We start from the raw sequence: 23,737 nt of genomic DNA on the forward strand, positions 1-23,737 counted from the left end.
AGTTATATTAGTAAACAAGCTCTTGAAAAAAGCAAAAGCTCTCGTTTGTAGCATCTGCCAATTTCTGTGGTATAAACACTCTCACCATGACCAATTTCAAGCTACCAACATGAGGTTACTGAATGTGGAGTTGGGAAGATACTCGTGCAATTGGTCCTTGCAAGCTAGTATGAGCTGGATCCAGCACACACTGCTTTCAAGTATACTTTTGAAGATGTATCATTCACTGAAACATCATCTGAGAATTCTATTCATCAGTAAGTGAATGGGAGGTTGCACAAGAGCCCAGAAGCCAAAGGAAGCTGAGTGTCTGGTGATTTTGGAAATCTTTTTGAAAGTTGTAACTTTTCACTAACCCACTCAGAACTTGACCCATTTTTGCACCTATGAAAGCAAGGCAACTCTGTACATGGTTCTAATATTTGAAAAGGTTTGTGTGGCATGACTCCTTGGAAAGCAAGAATTTAGTCTAAGATAATTTAATAAAAAATCTGAGACACATTTAGCATAATTCCATTATTTAAAAAAATAGTATCCTCCAGGATATTCTGTCCAACTATGAAATTTATTTTAAGTATAACAGCTTTGGAAAGAGCAAATCCAATTATTTAAAAAAATACTGCTAGGCAGGTAAGATACCCTGGTTCCAAAAATACAAAATTGAGATGAGATTATATAGTGAGAGCAGAGAAAGCAGGATGAATTGAAATCACCCATGACAATATCTGTCATATTAGTCATTACAGACTTCAACATCTGCAACTAAAAAGCCACAGAAGTCAAAAATAAAAACAAAAAAAGACTCCCAAGGACCACAGACTGTCTGATGACATTGCTATAAGATTTAGCCCACCGTGCATTTCATTTAATAATAAATTAAGTATAAATAAGGAGGTGAGGGTTTCTTCACAGGTGTGTGCTCTGTGGAGGCTGGAGAACTGGACTAGATGCCTTTCCTCTCCCATGATCACTACACAAAACTCTCCTCCATGTTGCTGCAGAGTAAGAAGGAGTCCACAAGCCTGGGCTGGACCAGCTGCTGGAAGTCAGAGTCCTGAAGGCCTTCCGGGCAGACCCCAGCAAGTCTTCGCAGAGCAGCCTGGGGAGAAAGCAGAGGAGACGCACAGGTCAGAGTGGGCCCTGCTCAGATGCCTACATTTCCTTCAACTGTCCTGAGAGATGCATTTCAGCAAGTGGTTCATTTACTAGATAGTTTGAGCTGATCATTATCTTGGTCACCTGGCACCTAAGTGATCTGCTCCTTTTCACCACCTGGTCACCAGAGTGACCTCATCACTTGGTCTCCTGGTTCCATTTGCATCCTGGTCACCAGATGGATATGCTCTGAAAGCTCTCGATGTTAATAATAGTCTTGCCATCTTAATTTTGATCATCGTAGGCAGCTGGTCATTTTAAAGATCTTTCATGTTAAGGACCTGGTCAACTCAGTGACATATTTAATTTCAAGATATATTCATCCCAGAGTCTGGGACATCCAGAAGCATCAGTAGAATTATATGCTTGGTTCTAGGGCCCTGGAGTAATCCTTGAACAGCAAAGGCTATTTATTTATCCGTTAATTTGGAGAAGTCCTGAAAAGCATTAAGGGATGGGAAAAAAAGGAGGAGAGAGAGGAAGAACGTAGAGTTGACATCAGGATTCTGCCACCAAGAAGTTCAAGATCCAGTGAAGGAGATGAACAGGTAAGAGGGGTTCCCCCAGAATGAACCCACTCCCCACCTCCCCATACACTGAGCATTTCACTCTTCCCTGAGTATGCTATACTGTTGTATGCCTATGCCCTTGCTCATGTTCTTCCCTATGACATGAAATCCCTTCCCACTATCTTCTTACCAGCAGAATACATTCACCCTGCAAGGTCTGGTCCATTGCCACCTCCTCGGTGAAGCCCTCTCTGATTTCCCTGAAGCAGAGATGATCTCTCACTTCCCTGTACACTCACAGCCCCTGGGCTGACTGTAACTGGTTTCTAGATGTTTATCTCCACACTAGACTCTGAGCTCCTCAAGGGTGGGGACTCTTCTAGTTTTCTCTGTATCATTAGCAAGCAGTATGGGTCTTGGCACAGTGTGGAATAAATTTTTGCTGAAAAATAATGAACAAATAAAGTACTTTAAAACTGAGGTCTCCTAACTGAGCAAACTGAAGCTATAAATGTGAGCTGTGCACCTACCTAGACGTCTTTACCACTTAACTGAGGTAATGCATATGAAGTGCTAGTACATGGTGGATGCTCAATGAATATTAATTTCTTCCCTCTTCCTGAGCATCTACACAGCAGAAAACAAGGTAGGGGCTCAAGGGTGCCCCTGGGAAACAAAGAGATTGGGAAATATCTAGAATGACAGGGGAAGCAAAGAAGGAGGGAGTATCTATATATAATATCTATACATAACATCTCATTTAATCCCTATGTAATGTTGCAAGATAGATATCATGATCCCCATTTTGGAAATAAGGAAACCGAGGTTCAGAGAGGGGAAGTGGCTTCCCATGATCACATAGCTAGTGAGTGATAAAACCAGGATTAAAACCCAAAGCAGGACAAGTCCAGGCCCCTCAGACTTACACTCACAGGCAGGCTGCTGCAATCCAAGAACACTGGGCTATGTTGTGTCCAAGGCAGGGGTAGAGCTCATTATCTAGAGGCTTAAATCCATAGCATTTTCTGAACCCTCCCTCTTGGCTCCAATGGGGAGAAATTACATTGTAGCTCCTGAGTTGTCACAGTAAAAACGGAACCAAAGATCACTCAGAAGATGATCTGAGGCTATTGATGTATTTTGCATCGTCAGGGGTAAAGAAGAAAGCAAGAGAGAGGGACAAAGGGAGATGCAGAAACAGAGAAAATGATCCATCAAATAGGAAAAGAAAAAAAAAAAAAAAAAAACAGAGAGAAAAACAGACAACAGAGAAACAGAACAAGAAAGACCAAGAGAAGGAAATATGAAAACAGAGACAGGGATGACCTTGATGAAGGAAAAGAGACCAAGCATGCAAGAGAGGTGGAGAGAGAAATAGAGAGAGAAAAAGAGATCCCTACAGAGAAGGAAGGGTCAAGGAAACCAGCGAGAGGCAGGAGGAGGTGAGCGGGCAGAGAGGGGGGTCGGGAGGAGTGGGGACTGGGAGGGAGGGCAATGGGGAAGAGAGAGAGGAGGCAAAAGGGAAAGAGGTGAGACAGCAACCCCTAAGAGAGGAGGTAGCCCTAGAAAGAGGGAAAATCAAAATACAAGCAATCAAAGCAAAACACAACACATATACCCACAGAGAAAGAACTAGAAACCAACCTAAAAAAGTCAAAATGCAAAGAGATGCTCTCAGGTTCTATCACCCAGATCCCCAGGGATCCCAGGAAGTCTGCAGTGCATGAACCACAAACCAGCCCAGGCACCCCTCCCTCAATGTCCAGCAGCCTCCACGGGCCATCACCCTTCGGAAGCCTTTCTCTCGTCCTCTGCTTTCCTGAGAGGGTTAACAGTCAGTCATCACAGGATCTCATTCCCAGACAGCCTAAAAACACCCAAGTATTAAACAAGCCCAGCAGCCCGCTGACAGCCGCTTCATTAAGGAAAAATCAATTCTGTTTGCGAGAGGCGATCTGCACTGCCACTTCCCCAGACGAGGGAGAAGATAATTGAAATTTCCTCCCTTCTTCTGAACAGAGCCTTTGAAACTGGAAAGAAAGTCTTCAGGAAGGGAAGAAAGGTAGCCTCCGACTCCGTCTGCCCTGCTGGACTCCAAACGGCCCCATCTCGCCAGCCAGGGGGCCACACTCAAATGTGGGCGCCCCTTCTGTGGGCCAAACCACAGACGCCCACCAACACTGGGGGGAGGGAATGTGAGTCTGCACTCAGACAAGAGAAAGTCACCAAACTCAAAGTCCTATGCAGGTACACAGATCTGGAAAAAGTCCTCTGCCCCTATAAGGTTCTAGGCAGGAAATATAAATCGTCCCCCAGGAGCCAAGGTAGTGAGACAGGTGCCAGAGACATGGGAAGATAAAGAGCACGACTGGGAACACAATGTTCTGGTGGAAAAGTCAAGGCCTATGTGTGAATCCCAAAAGCCTCCTCTTACGATACCTGGAAGATGGAATACTACAACTGCCTCACACTGGGTAAAAGGAAACCCAAGAGGGGAGACCCTGTACTCCCCATCTGTGTGCCAGAAGGGCACCGGAAAAACATCCTGGTGGAGAGGGCTTTAGGTCTGAACCTGCAAGGATGGGCAGGATTTTACTAAGCAGAGTGGCAGAGAGGGCATTTGCTTGGATCAAGGCCAAGGCACAGTATTGCTGTGGTTGGGGTCCTCTGGCTTAGCCCCCAGGGTGGGTCGGAGCCAGACAGGGAAGGCTGAGCATGTGGACAGTAGCCTGTAGGAAACGGGGAAGCATGGAAGGGCTTGATCAGGGAAATTATGACTGTCATTAGGGAAATTAGCCCAGCAGCCTGGTGGAGGATCCACTAAGAACAAGTTTAATCCCTTTCCTTCTTGAAAGGCCTTCAAGTGATTGAAGATGGTGACCCAGCCCTTCTGAATGTGCTCTTCTCCAAACTAATAATAAAAATGACAACAGTAATAACAAGCCCTCAAATGTGAATGGAGCTTTATCGTTTAGCAATTGCTTTCAATGCTACTAACGTGGTCTCAGGCCCTATTCAGTGTCAGTTAGTTGTGAGGATAATGGTAGTTGGGGCCAATTATTAAGTGTATGCCAGCTATTAATATTCCCTCATTTTACTCAAAAGAGCAGGCAGAATTAAGAGGGTCTATGAACTTGGATGAGAGAAAAATCACACCTTTATTTTCACTAATCTCTAATTGAAATTTAGTATTTCCTTCATGTATGAATGTGATAACAAACCATGGAGTCTTAGCAATCCCTGTGACTTCTTCATCAAAAGAAATCACAGATACTTTTATATACCATTACAGTTGTTGCAGATACCTTCAAATATCATTTACACTCATCATTGCTTAAGATTACAGTCCTGGTTAGATCCACTGCTAGATCTTACTCAATGTGTTCAATACAGGGCATATATATGAGATTCTGATCTAAGATGGTGGCATAGAGAGGAATGGAAGCCAAGTAGTCTCCCTGGAACAACTGAAAAAAACAGAAACAACTAGTAAGTAAGCCAGAATAACTGCAGGGGGACAAACGAGATCGTCTACTCATCATACACCAAACTGAATTGGGAGGAATGCCCAAGATCACAGCATAAAATCTGTAAGCAAAAACTGTGGATCTGGACCTCCGGAAGATGGCGGTTAGAAGAGACAGGGCAAAAAAACACCTCCGTGAAGAATACTAGATAAAGGCCAGAGGGTCACCCAGAACACTGGTTCCAGTGATACACCAGCTGGGCAGGGTCTGCTGGATCCACAGGGACTGTGCACTTGGTGAGGCTGGGAGTCTGCATTCCAGGGCGAGTGAATGGGCCTGCCGAATGTCTGACAGCCACACTGCGGTGTGGGGAAGCCGTGGGTTGGCATTTAGAGTCGGACTAGTTCTTTTTAAAAGCCCAAAAGCGGCTGCGGATACAGCAGCAGGGACCTCACAGGGAAGCATGGCAGGAACCACAACCTGTGGGTACAACTCAGTATCTGGCATGGATGATAGCCTTTCCCACACCTGCTGCTAATTGTCTTGGAGCGAGGCAGGCAGGGGATAGCCAAAAGGGGAAAGAAACCACACCCCTTGTAGCCATCTTCCTGGCAAGCTGGGAATGCTCCTGCCCAGAGCCAGCGCCAGAGCCCAGAGCTCTGCCAGGAAACCCAGTGTGACAGGAAGTGTTTCAAGCAATGCACGCACATGCTACAGTGTCTGACATGGACAGTGGCCTTTCGCACACCCACAGCTGGTTGTCCCAGAGCTGGGGGGGCAGAGCAGTGCGAAAGGGGGGAGATTGGCATGCCCCATTCAGCCATCCTTTCAGCAGGCTGGGAACACCCCTACATGGCCTGGTGGCCCAGAACTTCCCTTGAGGGTCGGCATGCACTTGTGACGTAGCACAGCCTTCCCTCAGCAGAGGCCCTAGAAGGGCATGGCTTGGAAGAGGGACCCACTCGGAAATCCCAGGGACCATACGCCAATACCAAGGACTTGTGGGTCAGCGGCAGAGACAATCTGTGGTGAGACCAAACTGAAGGTTTTGACTCTTGGAACAGCCTTAAATCTCCAGGAACACTGGGAGGTTTGATTGTTAAAGCCACCCTCGCCCCCTAACCACTCAGACACACCCCCCACATTCAGGGTGGCCAGCACCAACTACACATGCAAAACTGGTGCACCAATTGGACCCCACAAGAATCAGACCCCCACATACCACAAAGACAAAGTTGGGGAGAACTGGCTTGAGGGGAATAGGTGGCTTGCAGATTCCACCTGCTGGTTAGTTAAAGTGTACGCCACCAAGCTATAGATCTGACAAATTAGAGATTAGGCTTTGAATAATCCTACATATCTGAAAAGAACCCTATCAAGTTAAGCAAATGCCAAGAGGCCATAAACAACAGAAAATTTTAAAGCATATGAAAAAACCAGATGATGTGGATAACCCAGATCCAAACACCCAAATCAAAAGATCAGAGGAGACGCAGTACTTGGGGCAATTAATCAAAGAACTAAAGACAAACAATGAGACCACGGCACAGGATATAAAGGACATGAAGAAGAGCATGGCACAGGATATAAAAGACATGAAGAAGAGCCTAGAAGAGCATAAAGAAGAAATTACAAGACTAAATAAAAAAATAGATGATCTTATGGAAATTAAAGAAACTGTCAACCAAATTAAAAAGATTCTGCATACTCATAGTACAAGACTAGAGGAAGCTGAACAATGAATCAGCGAACTGGAGTACGACAAACAGAAAATGAAAGAACAAAAGAAAGAATGGGGAAAAAAATCAAAATAATCGAAATGGACCTCAGGGATATGAAAGACAAAATAAAACATCCAAATATAAGACTCATTGGTGTCTCAGAAGAGGAAGAGAAGAGTAAAGGCCTAGACAGAGTTTTCAAAGAAATTGTTGGGGAAAATTTCCCAAACCTTCTACACAACATAAATACACAAAGTATAAATACCCAGAAAACTCCAAATAGAATAAATCTAAATAAACCCACTCCGAGACATATTCTGATCAGACTGTCAAATACTGAAGAGAAGGAACAAGTTCTGAAAGCAGCAAGAGAAAAACAATTCACCACATACAAAGGAAACAACATAAGACTAAGTAGTGACTACTCTGCAGCCACCATGGAGGCAAGAAGGCAGTGGCACAACATATTTAAAATTCTGAGAGAGAAAAATTGCCAACCAAGAATTCTTTATCCAGCAAAGCTCTCCTTCAAATTTGAGGGAGAGCTTAAATTTTTCACAAACAAATGCTGAGAGATTTTGCTAATAAAAGACCTGCCCTACTTGAGATACTAAAGGGAGCCCTACTGACAGAGAAACAAAGAAAGGAGAGAGAGATATGGAGAAAGATTCTGTAATATTAGATGAAGATGCATTTTTTAAGCCACATAGTGACCACTGAATATAAGTTTGTCTTTATTATCATCATAGTCATCATAAGACACAACCCTATATTAAATTATTTTTAATTCCACATTTTAGAGGGGAATAAACAGACACTGCAGAATGGTGACATTATGAAGGGGAAAACATACTTGGTATCACATCCTACTCCATGCTACCATTTCTTTCACTCTATTTCAAATGGATAAATCACATTTATGGTATGACATTCCTTCTGAAACACTGGAAGTCAAAAGGTGAAGATACTTGCCTCACTTTTCTGACTTGCTAATTGTAAATGTGGTCATCTCACTTAACTTGTAAGATGACTCTTAGTTTCCTAACTGATAAAACAGGAATTAGACTAAGAATAATTAAAAACTATTAAATTTGAGTCTGAAAATATAGACTTCTTTTGAAAATCCAAAGGAATGCTCCTACACTTTTTGAGACCATTGAAAAATGTGTTTTCTCAATTATGTTTTATTGTTTGGTGTAGATGAGATGCCATTGCCTGGAGATAGGCATGGGATATATAGAACAAAGGCATATAGAGAGCAGTGTTGGTAAAAATGTCTATTTATATATGGAGAGACATCTGTTATTGTAGTCATTGAACCACTAAATTTAAGTGGCAATTATTAACTTCTATTTCATACACTGAAACAAAAGAACATTAATTGTGGACCCAAGATTTGCTATTTATTGCATAGTTAATGGAAAATACAGAATCATTTTAGTTTCTGAGTTCAGATAGAGGGTTTGGCAAAAAAAAAAAAAATCTATTTACTCTCTGATCCCTAAGCTTGTAGTTTACACTGAGAATTCCTATAAACAAAACAAAATTATATCAATGCTTTTAGTTCCTTAGTTCAGATAAAAATAATTTGAATAGCAAGGGTTATGTGTAGGCATGTTTGCAAATATACAAAGGAGGAAGAAGGGGAAGTATTGATCTGTATTCAGATTTATTCTGCAACCTATGTATGGTGAGAATAGTGCAACAATATCCTCATCTGTAAAATTTATAACACAGCCACTATTTTGTGATATCAAATAAGATGATTATAAATATCTGCAAATTAAATACTATTCTGAAACTTTAAAAAAAATAATAGAGGGGCATATAGGGAAAAAATATAGCTATTGCAAACTAATTACAGTTAGTAGTATTTTAATATTCTTTCATCAACAGTAACAAATGTACTATATCAATACTATGAGTCAACAGTGGAGGAGGGGTAGTTAGGGGTATGGGAGGATTTGCATTTCCTTTTTTTGTCGGTATTTCTTTTCTGGAGTAATGAAAATGTCCTAAAAACTGAAAAAAAAAATTAATTGTGGTGATGGATGCACAGCTGTATGATGGTACCGGGGGCGATTGATTGATTGTACACTTTGGATCTTTGGATAATTGTATGGTATATGAACAATTTCAATAAATAAAAAAAATTTTAAATAAATAAATAAAGCATATACATTAGAATATTGCATGTTTAAATGCTTTATTTTAATATTACTAGTTTTTAAATTTGATATGTTTTATTTTATGAATTTAAAAGCATTATTCTGAGGAGTCCATAAGCTTCACCAGACTGCCTGCCAAAGGCCTAAAAAAGGTTAATATTCCCCTCCATGCTCCTGAATAAAAGCCCCATGACAGCAGAGATTTTTGTTGGGTTTTTTACCCCACAGTGTATCCTTATAGCCTAGATATGAGCATGGTATATAGAATCACTTGGTAAATATTTATTGGAAAAATTTTACAGCAGTTAATGACTTACCCAATGTCACACAGCTCATCAGTGTCTGACTACAGTGCCCTACTGTTTCTATGACAGTTCACTGCCCATAAATGAGATGAGCTCACTTAAAAATGGTGGAAGAAGTGTGGGGTAGAGGAAAGGATTTACTGCAGAATGGTCTGAAGGATTGAATCCATTGCCTCTCCCATGTGTTCTCTGAGCTCCAATGAAGGATCTGGCAGACTCTTCTGGAAGTTAAATGGCCCTGTTTATACAGTGGCTTCCCTGCTACTCTTGGTGTTTCCATCTAGAAGCCTCTATGCTTTGGGATCAATTGTAGCCCAGTAGAGAGGAGTGTAAAGCAAGCATTCCCTGTCTAGAGTTGTGGATTCTTTCATAGGGGACCCAAGCATCAAGGAGAAATTGGGTGGGGACCCCCAGGATACTTGATTGAGTTCCAGGTGAAGATCCTGGTGGCCAGCTGAATAAGACCCTCCTGCCAATGTTCCCTCCAATCCTTGTCCCAGAAAGGAGGAGGGAGCTACGATGCCAGGAAGGGTGCCAGCTGGAGGGACTCTGCTCAAGAGGGAAGGGAGGTTTTTCCTCACAAAATCTACTCTGGAACCTTCAGGAGACAGCCACAAGCTAGCTTCCCTGTGCTACAGGCACCATGACATCATGAACACTCTGGTCTTGATCCAAGATATCCCAGAACTTCAAAGGTTCATGGTGACTAAAAGTTGAGGGCTCCCAGCCCCATTTCTCACATACATAACTTCATTATAACTTTTACTACTATCTTGTGAATTAAGTGAAAAAAATATGACCTTTACCACCATTTCAAAGACAGAAAAGCTGAAGCCCAGAGAAGCTTCCTGGGATAGCCTGTTTTCCTGGCCCCAGGTCCACCATCCCACGTCCAGGGAGAAGACTGGGGGAAGATAGGACTCACCAGGCAGGCCACAAGCACTGCGTCACTGCTGTTTCTCTCCGTCGGGGATCGGCAGAGCTCAATGAGGCGGGACATACCTGCACAAGACACAGCGAGAATTTCACGCCAGGGATTGGGAGGGCTGGCCAGGCCTGAGGCAGAGGTGTCATCTGCAGAGCCCTGCACGGGGTCCTGTGGGCTGGTGGCTCCCAGGCCCCCATCAGCCCACTAATCTACCATGGAAGGGGCTGAACCCACCTAGAGGAGCTTGTGGGGGAGATTTTCTGCTCCCTCAACTATGAATAGACTCTGATCAGGACACCAGGGAAGAACTAGAGCATCCACACCAAATCCACACATTCATGCTCCAAGAGTGAGCTTGGTTAAAACTGCAGCAGGAGGTATCAGGAGTCTGAGAAAGGACTTCCTGTTTTTTAGGTACATCTGATTTTACCAGAACTCTGGTTAACATTTACATGTTTACTAGCAGAACTGCCCAACTATACAACCTCCCAGTTACCTATTTCAGTCAGAAATTATATTGTGTCTAAAATTACAGAAATCTATGGACTATAGTATATTGATGTTTCCTAAGACTTTACAGAGGAAAAGTTAAATGATTTTAGCGTTCAATGCAAATTGACTTATTTCAGACTGTCATAAAATAGTAGCAAAAGGTGTGCCGACACATTCCAGATGTTCATCTTCCATGAAGCCTTTATGGAGCAGGAATCCCCTGCTGCCCCAGGGACCCCTCTTGCTGTCCCTTGGGGCACCTGGGTGATTGGGATAGTGCCATGCCCCTTTCTCAGGCTTCAAACCTGGACAACCTCTACATCTCAAACCACAGCTGAAGACTTACCACCTTGTTAAAACATTCTTTGGCTCACCCAGTAAAATGCAGGCTACTTCCTCTAAGCGCTAAATGTGGCATTGTGCATGCTTTGAGCATCAGTCTTATGATACTTAAGTGCAAATATTTCTTTCCATTTATGTCACCCCATTAGGCTGTGACCCCTGTGGTCAGAAATAATGTTATATTCAATGTCATATGCCTAGAACTCAGAACAGAGCCTAGTATAGGGTGGGTGCTCTGAGAATATTCGCTGGTTAAATAAGTGACTGACTGAATGAGTGATTTAATGAGTAAGTGAATTAATGAATGAGTTGATAATGAATAAAAGAAGTAATAAATAGGATGATGGATTAATAAGCAAAAGGATCAATGAATGAACAAATGAATGAGTTAATGAATAACTGAATAAGTAAATTAATGAGTAAATGAATGAGTGAGTGAGAGAATGGGAATCCTAATTAACAGAAGGCTGCAGTGAGTCACTGTTCTGGCAACTTTAACCTCCACAGGCCCTTCCTCTCTCTTCCTTCCACCCCAGGTTATAAGCTAGACTAGAGTTTGCACCCTTGGTCTCCATGCCAGCCCAGACTCAGTTGCATTTTCCAGCACTCAGTGAGTGGTGCTCAATCCAGCCAGCCCTTGCTCCATGTCTACTGTTGCTACTGTGAAATCAGGGCTGCTTCCATCCCCAAGCCCTCCCTCCAGCCCCATCAGCACCACTTACAGCTGAGCCGCACTGCCTCCCGTGCCACGTCTGGGTCTCGGCTGAGACGGGCCAGCGTCACTGCAGCTTTCTGCTGGACACGCTCACAGGCTGCCACCTCAGCAGGGGTCCCAGACCTTGGCTTCTCAGACAGCATGCCCATGATAAGCTGGACCCCTGGGCAGGAAGCAATGAGCAGTTGGTACCCACAACCAGCACGCAGCCTTCCCCGTGGAGCAGCAGGATGGCTGACCGGAGGGCTCAAGCAAAGGCCGTTAGGATGACTTAGGGGCTCATCACCCCAGGAAGAAAGTGGACAAGGCCACCTCTTCTACTCTTCATGCCCTGGGGGTGTCTCTGATTCCATGTACCAAGTCACAGCATTGGGAAGCGGCATCTGGAGGACATTCATTATTTTTTTTAATGCTGTACTGAGCTTACTGCATGACCAGCCCTGTGCTAAATGCACAGTGATTCACAATCCCCTTTAAACCTCCTCCAAGCCCCATGAATAGGTACTATTATAACCGCACTGTGAGGCCCAGAGAAAAGTGAAATATCTTGCCCAGAGTCCCACAGCTGTTAGTTGGGAGAACTGGTATCAGAACTCAGATAACCTGGTTACTCTTCGTCACTTCTTCACTTCTGATGCCTGGCTGCATCTGAGACATGGCCAGAGGTGATGAGTTCCCCTGATGGGAGGTAATCCAAGCCTAGCTGGGATAATCACTAGATGAAATGTTTTAGCAGGAATTCAAGCTCTGAAAGAGGGTAGAGTAGTTGACTTGAGAGATTGACACCCGAATTAATCTTCTGAGGAGCCTCTCTGACCCTTCCCTGAAACAAGATCTGTCTTCCAGTTGTTCTATAAACATACATACAAGTCCACTCCCCCACTCCATGACCTTGCCCATCAAATTCTTTTCCTGCTTATTTCCCATTTAAATTCTACCTATCCTTTGGGTTGCAGTAAAAGTCCACCTTCTATGTGAGGTGATCGCCAGCTACCCCAGGCCACATCCCTCTTTTCTGCATCTACTGGCAACTGCCAGCTTAGACTTTAACCCAAACATGGCCTACAGCCCTTCATTCTGCTCCCCAGCCATAACACTCACATAGTCTGGAGGAGGATAGACAAAATCACCAGGTTTCTAGGACAAGGTACATCAACGTCTCAAGAATCCTGGGAGGAGAGCTGCCTTTCAAATATCCATCCTGCACCACAGGGTTGGTGTCCCCACTGCACCTGGTACCTACCACCATTATGATATGAGGTTCCATGTTTTGCAATTACTGGCCCACTCATCCGTCTTCCCTATCAGACTATGAGTAACTTTAGGTCTTGGGCATGCCTGATGTATTTCAATATGCCCAGGCCCAGCATAAAATAGGATTCACTAATTATTTATTGATTGAATTGAGTTGGTCCAGATTTAAAAAGAATTGAAAAGAATGGACAGGACCCCCAGATGAATGAGTCTCCCTGGCGACATGGGACATGGATTCTAGGAATGAGCCTGACCCTGGCATCGAGAGGTTGAGAATGTCTTTTTGACCAAAAGAGGAGAAAGAATGGCAACAAAATAAGGTTTCAGTGGCTAAGAGAATTCAAATAGAGTCAAGAAGCTGTCCTGGATGTTACTCCTATGCAAGCTTCAGCTAGATATGCTAAATAGCCACAGTATGATAAGTCCAAGTCAATAGTAGTCCCAAAAGCATTAAAGAATATCCAGATCCCTATCTAAGACTCTATAAAAGTTTCACTCACTAAGTTCATTCTTCAGAAAAGTAAATCCTTCATAGAACTCCTATGCCAGCTAAGTCCCCAAACCCAGAGGCAATAGCCTCTTCAAGAACATCAGCCAGATGTGTCCCCTTTTCCCAAAATGTCAACACCCCTTTTCAACATGCACAAGTTAGGGGGGTCACTGCCTAGACATCCCTGAAGATCAGGAAGGCGATTGAACTAGAGGGAGGGGTAGCAACAGACAAGATGGAGTCTGACAAAGGATTATGAATACTGAATCTCTACATAATAATCTTAATTGCTAGGGTATTAAAATAGCTAGAAGGAAAGAATTGAAATGGTGGAACTGTAACCCATAGCATTCTTTGAAATTTGCTCTGTAGCTACTTGTTAAATTGTAATTTGAAAGTCATCACCTTTTTGTACATATGTTGTCTTTCACAATAAGGAAATAACTGAAACTATGGTACTGTAACTCATAACATTTTTGGAAATTTCCTATATAACTACTTGTTAAATCACACTTTGAAAGTTATTATCTTTTTGCATATATGTTGTATTTCACAATACAGAAATAACTGAAATTGTAGAACTGCAAACCATAACATTCTTTGAAGTTTGTTCTCTAACTACTTGTTAAATTGCACTTGGAAAGTTATCACTTCTATGTATATACATTATATTCCACAATAAAAAAATATGATAAAAAAGAAAAGAATGGAATATATAAATGAAGGAATGCGAAGGTGATGAAGTCTCCCCACAAGCTCACACGAGCTTTTCTTTGGTAGAGCAATGCTTCTACCAAAGGTGGCCCAGGCTACTCCACAGCTTTTACAGCCCCACAAGGAAACAAAGCTTCCAAGAGAGTCACTTGGGCTTTAGTGGGGGGCCCCTCCTGGAGCCAGGTTACACCATCTTTGGATGTGGCATAGGGGGATGAAGAGCACAGGAATTTTGGAGTCAGCAGATCTGAGTTTAAAGCCCTGCTCTAGCTCTAAATAGTCTTGTCAGTTAGCTTCTCTGGGCCTCAATTTACTCATCAATTACATTTGTGCCTTGGCATGTACCATTCCTTCTGCCTGCAAGGTCCTTCCCACCTTCATCACTTAGCAAGCTCCAAGCCCACCTTCAAGATCCAACTCAAATGTTACCTCTTCTACGTGGCCTCCTCCATGCAAAATCCATGGCTCCTCAGCAACTTGTACTCAGTAATAGCTGTTCCAGTTTTTCTCCATTTACCTTCCAGATCCATCCTCTGCCTTCTCCAAACTGTTTTGTGGCCCAGGAGTTCCCCTTACCCTCTGGCTTCCAATAAGTTTTGGCCAAAAGAAGGCACAGACAGAAGATGAGGGGCAAAAGGAGAGAGAGCTGGGGGATACTTATAACCCACCCTACCCCTGCTCTGTCCCTGCTGGGCAGAGATGTTGGTTCTGGCTTCATTTCTCTATACATATACCTATAGTACCTTTCTCAGTCTTGCTCCCACTGGATTGCAGTACCACCCTCCCCTGGTAAGACGGGAAAAGAGCATCTCGGTAAGAAGATATTGCCTTTCAAATGCCCAGCCTGCCTGACAGGGCTGAACCTGTTCCGACCCAGGAGTCCTACCATCTTCCGGTGGCCCCAGCCTGTACCTCACCATTGTTGACCCCTCAAATCCCACCTACCTTCATCAAACTCTCTTCAATCAAACCCTGTGGGGAATAACTTACATGCTTATTACAATGCTTATTCTATGCCAGAACTCTCCTAACATGGAACTCATTTAATCCCCACACCATTCCTATGAGGTAGGTTTTATTATTGTCCCCACTTTGCAGAGAAATCAAATGGCTACTCAATAACAGAGCCAGGATTCAAACCCAGACAGTCTGGCTCATTTTCAAAGTCTCAACCACTCTGCCCTCCTACCTCTATTGCATGATTTTACTGCAAATGTCACACTTCCATCATTTCATCTCCTTGTAGACTGTGAGATCCTCTCAGACAGGGCAGGGACTTATTTATCTCTGTGTTTTCATTGTCTAGCACAATGCCTGGCACATAGTAGGTCTCAGTAACTGTTGAGTGAGTGAGTCAGTCAATAGCACTTTGTAAACCATGAAACCCTCTATAGGTGCCAGATGTTCCAACTCCTAATTCCCAGGCCTGTGGAAACCCACTCCCTGCTGACCACTTGAACTCACGACTCTGAGTGCCACAAATAATTTTCCCCAGATTCTAGGTCTTAGCTGGCTAGCTCAGCAAAGTTTTTCATTATTAGCCCATTTACATAAAATTCAAACAAGATAATGGCTTTCAATGACTAAGGCGGGGGGGGGGGGTGGACATGTATGTGTGGACAGCAGGGAGAAAGGACCTTAAGATTAGAGGCAGCCCACCCAGTTCCCAGTTTCCTGCACCTCATTAGCCTCTCTGGTTCCTAACAGATTGCTAATTGCTAATTGCTACCTTATTTCCCAGTCACAGGAAGCCCTTACCACTCTCTGTTCCCAGCTCCAAGGCCTTGTTCTCCAGCAGAGACTGCCTAGATCAGCTTCCAGGCCCTACCTCACCTGGACCTTGGTAACTCCCTCAGCACAAGGTGGGAGCAGGGCAGCAAGTGGAAGAAGAGATCCTTTCAGACAAGGGGTCAAGGGATTCAGCTCGTTCTCATCCCCCACCTCCACCCGCCACAGGATTGCAGCCAAATCCAACAAGACGGGAATGATTCCAAGTTGGAGAGCATCCTTCTGTAGGCATAGAGTTTCACTTTTTGTGGCCTAATGAAATATCTGCCTTCTTGTCGCCAACCTAGTTAAAATAGCAACAACTACCCAACCCTGGCACTACTTCCCTTCTTCCCTGCTTTACTTTTCTCTGTGGCTCTATCATCATCTGACATTCTCTATCTTCTTGTTTGTCTCTCCCCGCTAGAATGTAAACCTATTACAACAAGTATTTTTGTCTGTTTTGTTTGCTGCTATATATGCCCAGTACCTAGAATAGTACCTGGCATATAGTAGATGTTCAATAGTATTTATTGAATAAATGTATGGATGAAGAATTTTAGAATCCTGGAATTGAAAAACTGCTTGAGATATCAACATGTCCATGACCTTGTTACCAGGCAGGCATTTGTCTAACTCATCCAGGAAAGATACTGCTTTTTTTTCCCCAGGAGAGGCTCTGCACCCATCCCTGGATGTACTTTCCATATGTTCTCCTTCTGGCGATCAAAAAGTTCTGTTTGAGTTACTCCTGGGGCATAAAATTTTAGAATTCAGAAAAGCACACCTGGTCCAATCCCTCTGCAAATGCAAGGGCTGAGTTCATGAGCATTTCCACTGACGGAGAGCTTACCACCTTACAAGGAAGCCATCAGGGAAGGGCTCCCAGTCTGGAAATCATGCAGCTGATTTTCCTGACCTTAAAGCAGGAATTTACATCTATTTCATTATAGTGCCTTTGTTTGTTTTGATCATCATCCATCCTTCTCTCTCTAGATCACCCACAAATTAGATGCATGCTGTTAAATTAGTATCTACAGCAGTGATTTTTTTTTAATCGGGAAAAAAAAAATCTCAGCCACTTTGGGATCAGGAGCTGAAGCAATGTGCTCTGAAGGAGAAAATGAGAAGACCTGGGTTTCATCTCCTAAGAGAAACCAGAGGGTAAAGGAAAGGAAGGGAGTCCAATCTATATGGGCCTTGGGATGGGGTCTGAAGCCAGTAAAAAATTCCCAGTGGTCAAGTAACTGCAGGATGCTGATGGACAGGGTTTTCTGGTAACCAGTTTAAAGCTGTTTGTGCGGCTTGGTTTAACCTAACCCCAATTCTTCCCCCAAATCATCAGTAAAGTTGGCAAGCATACAAATTGCTTTGCAAGTGTGTTATTATGTAATTACAATCATTGTGTTTGGGAATGTCTTTGTCAAAATGGTGAGAAATAGAAAAAGCAAGGGCTATTTGGAAAAATGACCCATAGCTTTTGGAAGCAAGATTCCAGAGCCAGGGAACCATGGCAATGTACACCTAAGGCTAACTCCTGCCAGGATTTCTTTTGATGCCCAAATATGGGGGGAGAGGGGGGGTAGGAATTAGCAAACTCAGGGGCCAAAGATCCAATCTGCAATTTGGAGAGGAACTGACCAGCTCCCACCCAAAGGCTCTGGAATAACCAGTGTCTCCCTCACCTTGCCCAGGCAGTGTCCCAAGGGCATTTTTCTCACCCGCCATTACTAAGGGAAACAAGGGCTATGAAAGGAATACGTTGGTGGCTGTATCACAGGGAGATCTGTTGGGATGTGCATCACCTCCCTCACTCCCCAGGCCAGTTTTAAACACCTCCCACCTTGGCTTCAATCCCTTCCTCTCACCTGCCCCGGCCCTGGCTCCTGACAATGACCATGACCTCCTAAGGATCTCCCTGCCTCCTCCAGCCCCACTCCTTCCAAATGCCCTCCCCAGCACAGCCAGAGTAAGCATTTCAAAAAGCAAATCTAACCGTGTTGCTGCTGGCTCAAAATCTGACCCTAAAACACTTCATGGATGATAAGACTCCGTATATTCCTTAGTCTGGCATTCACAGACCTTTGCCACCTGGTTCCAACCCTCATTTCCAGGTTGCATCTTCAACCTTTGCCTCCACCATCATGACATCCCCTAAGCCCCAGCTAGAGTGAGTGACTGCTGCTCTTTCATGCCTCTAGAACTTGCCACACTCTGCTCCCTCAGATTGAACTATTATTCCACCCCCTCTGCCTGGAAAACTATAAAACAACTAATTCTATAAGACCCGTCTGAAATGTCATTTCCTCCACAACGCTTTCTCCAACTGCTACTAGCTCCTACAATACTCTACACCTTTCTCGTACCTATCTCTATCATAGAACTTACATCATCTTACACTTACTTGGTGACAGGGATGCTATTTTGTATTTATTCATTTAGATACTTGTCTTCCCCACTTGCTCTTGTTCTTGGAGGGCATCATCATGTTTATGGATCATTGGGCCCTAAAAATTTAGCACAAGGGCTGGCACCTAGTAGGTGTCCAGTACTTGATAAATAAAGAGCACACACTCACACATGTGCTTAGGCACACATCCCTGCAAAAACACACAAGGGTATATGTGGGGACACATATATACACACTCACATCCCCACAAGGCATAGATACATGTAGGTAAACACATGGACTTTTTTATACACACACACATACAGGTAGACATTTATATATTGGCCCAGATGCACACATAGGCACACATATATATGCTCACGCACACACAGAGACATTGGTACATATACATGTTCCTGCACACAGCCATACACACAAACACACAGACACAAGGTGAGGAATACACAATACATGCAACACACACATGGCTGAAAAGACATACCATTCTCCTGAATGATGTCAGAGGCACACTGCTCTAGGACAGACATGTTTGCCAAGATGGTCACAATCTGAAAAAAAGAATTGAGAAGCTAAGAAAATGGGCACACCTGATCCAAATGTGCTTTCTACAGACAGGTGAGCCAGCAGCCACAGAGCTTCCCTTTCATCCATGACTCCTGACTGTCCACCTAGCTATCCTTCCGTGGCATTTCCTTATAGTCTCCTGGGTTCCTGCCACCCAGCTGTATTTCCTCTGTGACTGACAACCATCAGCATGTGGCCCTGGGATGGCCTGCAAGGACTTCAGGACCCACTGGAGAAAACAGTGTCACCCCTGGGTGAAGATGGGACTGCCACTCTCTTTCTGCAGCACCCTCTGGCTCCAGGCCCTGAAATGCAGGCACAGCTGGCAGGTTCCTGGCCTCCTCTAACACCTCTGTGCTGACTGCCCAACGCTTGCCCTGAATTCGGTTTCTCCATCCCAGCTTCTTTGCCCTGACAGTGAGACCTCCTTACTCGCAGCCTGAAATGAATGGAGGCAGCATGACACCCCAAGCTGTTTCTTGGTAACAGCATGTTGCTACGCATTACCCAGTTTTTGTAATGGATTCTATTGCATAGAATCTGAAAAGAAAGTTCTTGTTGGCCTGCACTTTTTAAGTCTGTGGATTGCAAGCCTGGCTTGCAATTCTCCCTGAAGGGTTCCTCCCGTGGCAAAGACATGCTGACACCGGGTGGACAGCCTTGGTTACAACCTCATGGACTGGCAGGCAGCAGTCCTCCCCACCCCCAACCCCAGCCCAGTCGAGGGAGCCCAAAACTGCTTTGAAGAATGGGCCAGCAAGGGACCACCACTGAAATATATTAGAAATGTGGCACCTGCTAACTCAGCACCCAGAACACTGCCCCTGGACATAAACACCAAACTGAAAACTTATCCACTTACACAGAAGTGGACAGTACTCTCAAGTGGCAGTTAAAAAAAATACTCATAAAATAATATAAAAAATGATTCTCGCTGGTGCAGCCTTATCTCTGTTGAAAAGTTTCTTCAAAACGTGTGGCATGGTATAAACTGGAGGTCAGGCCCCCACCTCTGGGGCAGCTGGCTGGCAGTGTCCTGAGGACTGTTCAGTCTGCTTAAATTCCAAAACTGAATAATGCATAACAACATGCTGTTACCAAGAAATAGTATTATCTAGATTTTAAGTGGTTTAATATTGACATATTACTCTAGGATACAAATGTATATAATAGACCTCTTCTTCTAAGCAGAAAGGAAAATGTTTGTTATAGTAATAGAACATCTGTCCCCCCACCCACCACCAAACACATGTTGAAAAGGGATACAGCATTCCTAGACATCCATGAGTGTCACCCCCTCCCAGCTCAGACACGTTCAGAGGCCTGGGTGGGTAAGCATGGCTGGGCAGGTTGCCAGGAGAGGGGATGGGAGCTAATCCTGAAAGCTTTCTCCTGAAGGCAACTCTGCACCACAAGAATGTTTTATGAGGGGAGTTATAAGCTCATATATGCATTTTAGAAAGACTAACGATTTTCTCTGGTTTTATTTCCTTTGCTTCTGACTCTAATAATTAGTCAGAAGCTCATGTGAAACAAGCTTTCCTTGATTAAAAAGGAACTAAAGGAGCTAGGTATTGGTGAAGGATCATTGTTTTCCCCCTTTTAAGATTCTGGGTGTTTGTGGGTTGAGTGGAAGAAGTTAGAGGAAAAGGATAGGTTGAAGATGCAGTAGAAAAATGGAAGTTTCCTCAAGAGGCATAAAATACACAGTCCCTATAAGGGAGGAGACCCAGGGCCAAGTCCATTTCAGATTACAGTTCATTTAACTTTCCCCGGTGGTTGACAGTAGCGGGGAGCACGGCTTCCGTTCCCCCACATAGGGACCCCCAAGCACCAAACATCACCTGCCTGGATTCTCAGAATAAAGACACTTGCTTAACATGCAAATTCACTGCAAAAGGAAGGAAGGAAAGGAAGGAGGGAGAGAGGAAGGAAAGAAGGACAAAATAAAAAAGGAAAAGGAAACCTTTGTCTGTAGCATCAGATTCATTACATGGCAATTACTAGCTATGTCGCAGGCACCAGGTAGGTTTTTGTGTCAGACTAATTTAGATTCTGTTAATGAAAATTACTTCCTCTTTACAGAGTCTGTACCCCATGTGGTTTTCTGAGGTGCAGATGAAGTATTCAATTAAGCACAATTTGAATAAATGCCAATTATGCCCTGCTTTGAGTCCCCTTTTGGAAACATCTTTGCATGCACAGGAATGTCGAGGGGAGGGAGGTCAGTGTTTTTCCCTCGCAGTCAAGACCACAGCTGGGAAAGGGACTGGTTTGCCTGGTTGGATACAAGAGAGTAATTAATGCTATCAGAGAGTGCAGGAGCTAGGCAGTTTTTTCTGGCCCAGATTGATCCAGTCTTGTCTGATAACGTTCAATTAAGTCTTATTCCTCCCGAGTGAAAGTGCACTGTTCCCCTTGCAGTTATTTGGTGAATAAAAAAGATAGCCTCGAAGAGTAGTGTAGTAGCTAAGTTCATGGATCAGCCTAAGTTTAAATCCTGGCTCTATCACTTATTTGCCACACAGCCTTGGCCATATAACTTAACTTCTCTGTGCTTTGGTTAATGGGAGTATATTAGTTTCCTATTGCTGCTGTAACAAAACACCACAAACTTAGAGGTTTAAAACAATGCAAATTTATTATCTTACAGTTCTGGAAATCAGAAGTCCAAACAGGATCTACAGGGCTAAAGCCAAGCTACATTCCTTCTGGAGGATACAGGGAAGAATCTGTTGCCTTGCTCTTTCCATCTTCTAGAGCTGCCCATATCCCTGGGCCCCTGGCACCCCATCACTGCAACCTGTACTCCCATCATCAGATCTTCTCTGACACTCCCGCCTCCTTCCTGTAAGAACCCTTGTGATTATATTGGGCCCACCAGAATAATCTTCCCATCTCAAGATCCCAAAGTTGATCACATCTGCAAAGTACATTTTGCCACATAATGAAGCATATTCACAAGTTGCGGGGATTAGGATGTGGCCACCTACCACAGGAGGAAAAATGAGATAATTCATAAAACTGTTACAAGCATAAATGAGTTAACACTTCATCAAGCACAAGGAACATTTGTTAAATCCAAAGAAGAGACTTGGCCTTTGGGGAGTAGAACCTAAAAGGACCCAGACCTTGAAAGATTGTGTCAAGGAGCAGTAATCAGTGCAACACCCAGTGCCTGTGGGGCTGAGCACAAGTGTTACAATATGCACTGCTAAGGTGAGATCCCTCCCCAAAGGAGGCAAAATCCCAGGGCAGGAGGAGCCCTTCCCAGCCGAGGAAAGCAACAAACTTTGTGCTCCCTGTTTCCATGGCCTGTTGAAACCATCTTGCCTTGGGCCTCCCAAAGACTGACCACCTCAGGAAAACCACACCCAGAGCCTAGAGTCCAGAACAGCAGGGGATCTCTCATGTCACTGATCCAAGAAGAAATGACACTGTGTGGTAAGAAGGAGGTGGGCAAAGCCTTCGGATGCCAGCACATCCTTTACAGGCCCCAAGCAGGTGCTCGGGAAACACTTGTCCACAGATGATCTCAAGGCAGGAGCCCCAGGCCGGTCTCATTTCCTTAGCAGTGTCTCAGCAGGCAGCCCTGGTCACACTCTGATTCTACCCACATTCCCTTTCCCTTTCTACATGATTAACTAATTCTCAAGACTACACCGCATAAAAGTCAAGTGAGCACTCCCCAAGATACCCAAACAGAGAAGGTTGTTCTGATCTAATAGAACTGACAAAACAGTAAATTTGACATTAGATATAAGTCTTTGAATATAAGAAACGTTTTGATTGCTTTTAGGCTGTGCACTAATTAGGACAAAAGGCCAATAGTGTCTATGACTGCAATCAGAATGACCCATTGATTGCCAGAAGTAATATTTAGTTTTCTATAATCACTTTGTTAAATTCCCAGAAGTTATGGCAGTAATATCAACTGCAGCCCCGAGACCAGCAAGCAAAATCTCTTTCAGGCTCTAAGAGAAACTCAGCGCTTCTCTCTGACCTGCCCTCTTCCCTCAACACTGCTTTTTCTACCAAAGAGCAGAAAGAATCAAGACAAGGATATTGGTTTGAAGGATTAAGGGATCTGAGCAAGGAAAAGAGTAGTCTCTGAGCACACTTTCTTCCACAAGGCCAGAGAGGCAATGGGGCCCAGGAGCAGTGCCAGCCATCTCTTTCTCTTCTGCTCTCTTTAGAGACAGAGGGTCCTGGAGGCTGACAGCACATTGACCTAGCCCCGAGACAAACACAGTGCTCCCACCCTCTGCTACTTGGGTCTTCTCACTGGCGGTCCTGGCCTTTCCTTCTCACTACTGAAGAGGTAAGACTGGAGACCAAGATTTGGGCTTAGGGTTGCTGAGCAAAAAGGGCATTAAACTGCTTCAAATCTAGGCCCCAGGCTACTGGTGGACTAGGCCAAAGCAATCTCCCTGCTGAATCATAGAAACCTGCTACTGTATTGAGGTTGGAGTGCAAGCCTCACAGAAGTGGAGGGCATGTAAAGGCTAGACTATGTTCCTATGCTTAGCTTTCCCCAGGCTTTGTGGGAAGGGGTTTCTGGAATAAGTCAAGATTGGGTGTTGTGATCCTGGGTTCTTCCAAGCCTGTCCAGATGGGTCAATGTGTATGTATACATATAAACTAATAAACATATCCACTCCTTTAAATGGCTTACAGTCCTTTTCATACACACACCCTATCCCCACCTACCTACCCACACACACACATAACCTGCA

General features: G+C 44.1%; 1 protein-coding gene across 2 annotated transcripts in view; it reads right to left on the reverse strand.

Moving 5' to 3' along the window:
* Positions 1 to 565: 565 nt before the first annotated feature.
* Positions 566 to 23,737, reverse strand: part of INSC (INSC spindle orientation adaptor protein) — a 111,395-nt gene continuing 88,223 nt past the window's right edge. For both annotated transcript variants that reach the window (XM_037838809.1, XM_037838808.1), the window contains 4 exons: positions 18,919 to 18,985; positions 11,810 to 11,965; positions 10,251 to 10,327; positions 566 to 1,099 (listed from right to left, as the gene is read on the reverse strand). In XM_037838809.1, coding sequence (XP_037694737.1) covers positions 971 to 1,099; positions 10,251 to 10,327; positions 11,810 to 11,965; positions 18,919 to 18,985 — 429 coding nt within the window. In that variant the 3' untranslated portion in view covers positions 566 to 970. The remainder of the gene's footprint in view (positions 1,100 to 10,250; positions 10,328 to 11,809; positions 11,966 to 18,918; positions 18,986 to 23,737) is intronic.

This window comes from Choloepus didactylus, chromosome 6 (genome assembly GCF_015220235.1).
Source record: "Choloepus didactylus isolate mChoDid1 chromosome 6, mChoDid1.pri, whole genome shotgun sequence".
Taxonomy (NCBI): Eukaryota; Metazoa; Chordata; class Mammalia; order Pilosa; family Megalonychidae; genus Choloepus; species Choloepus didactylus.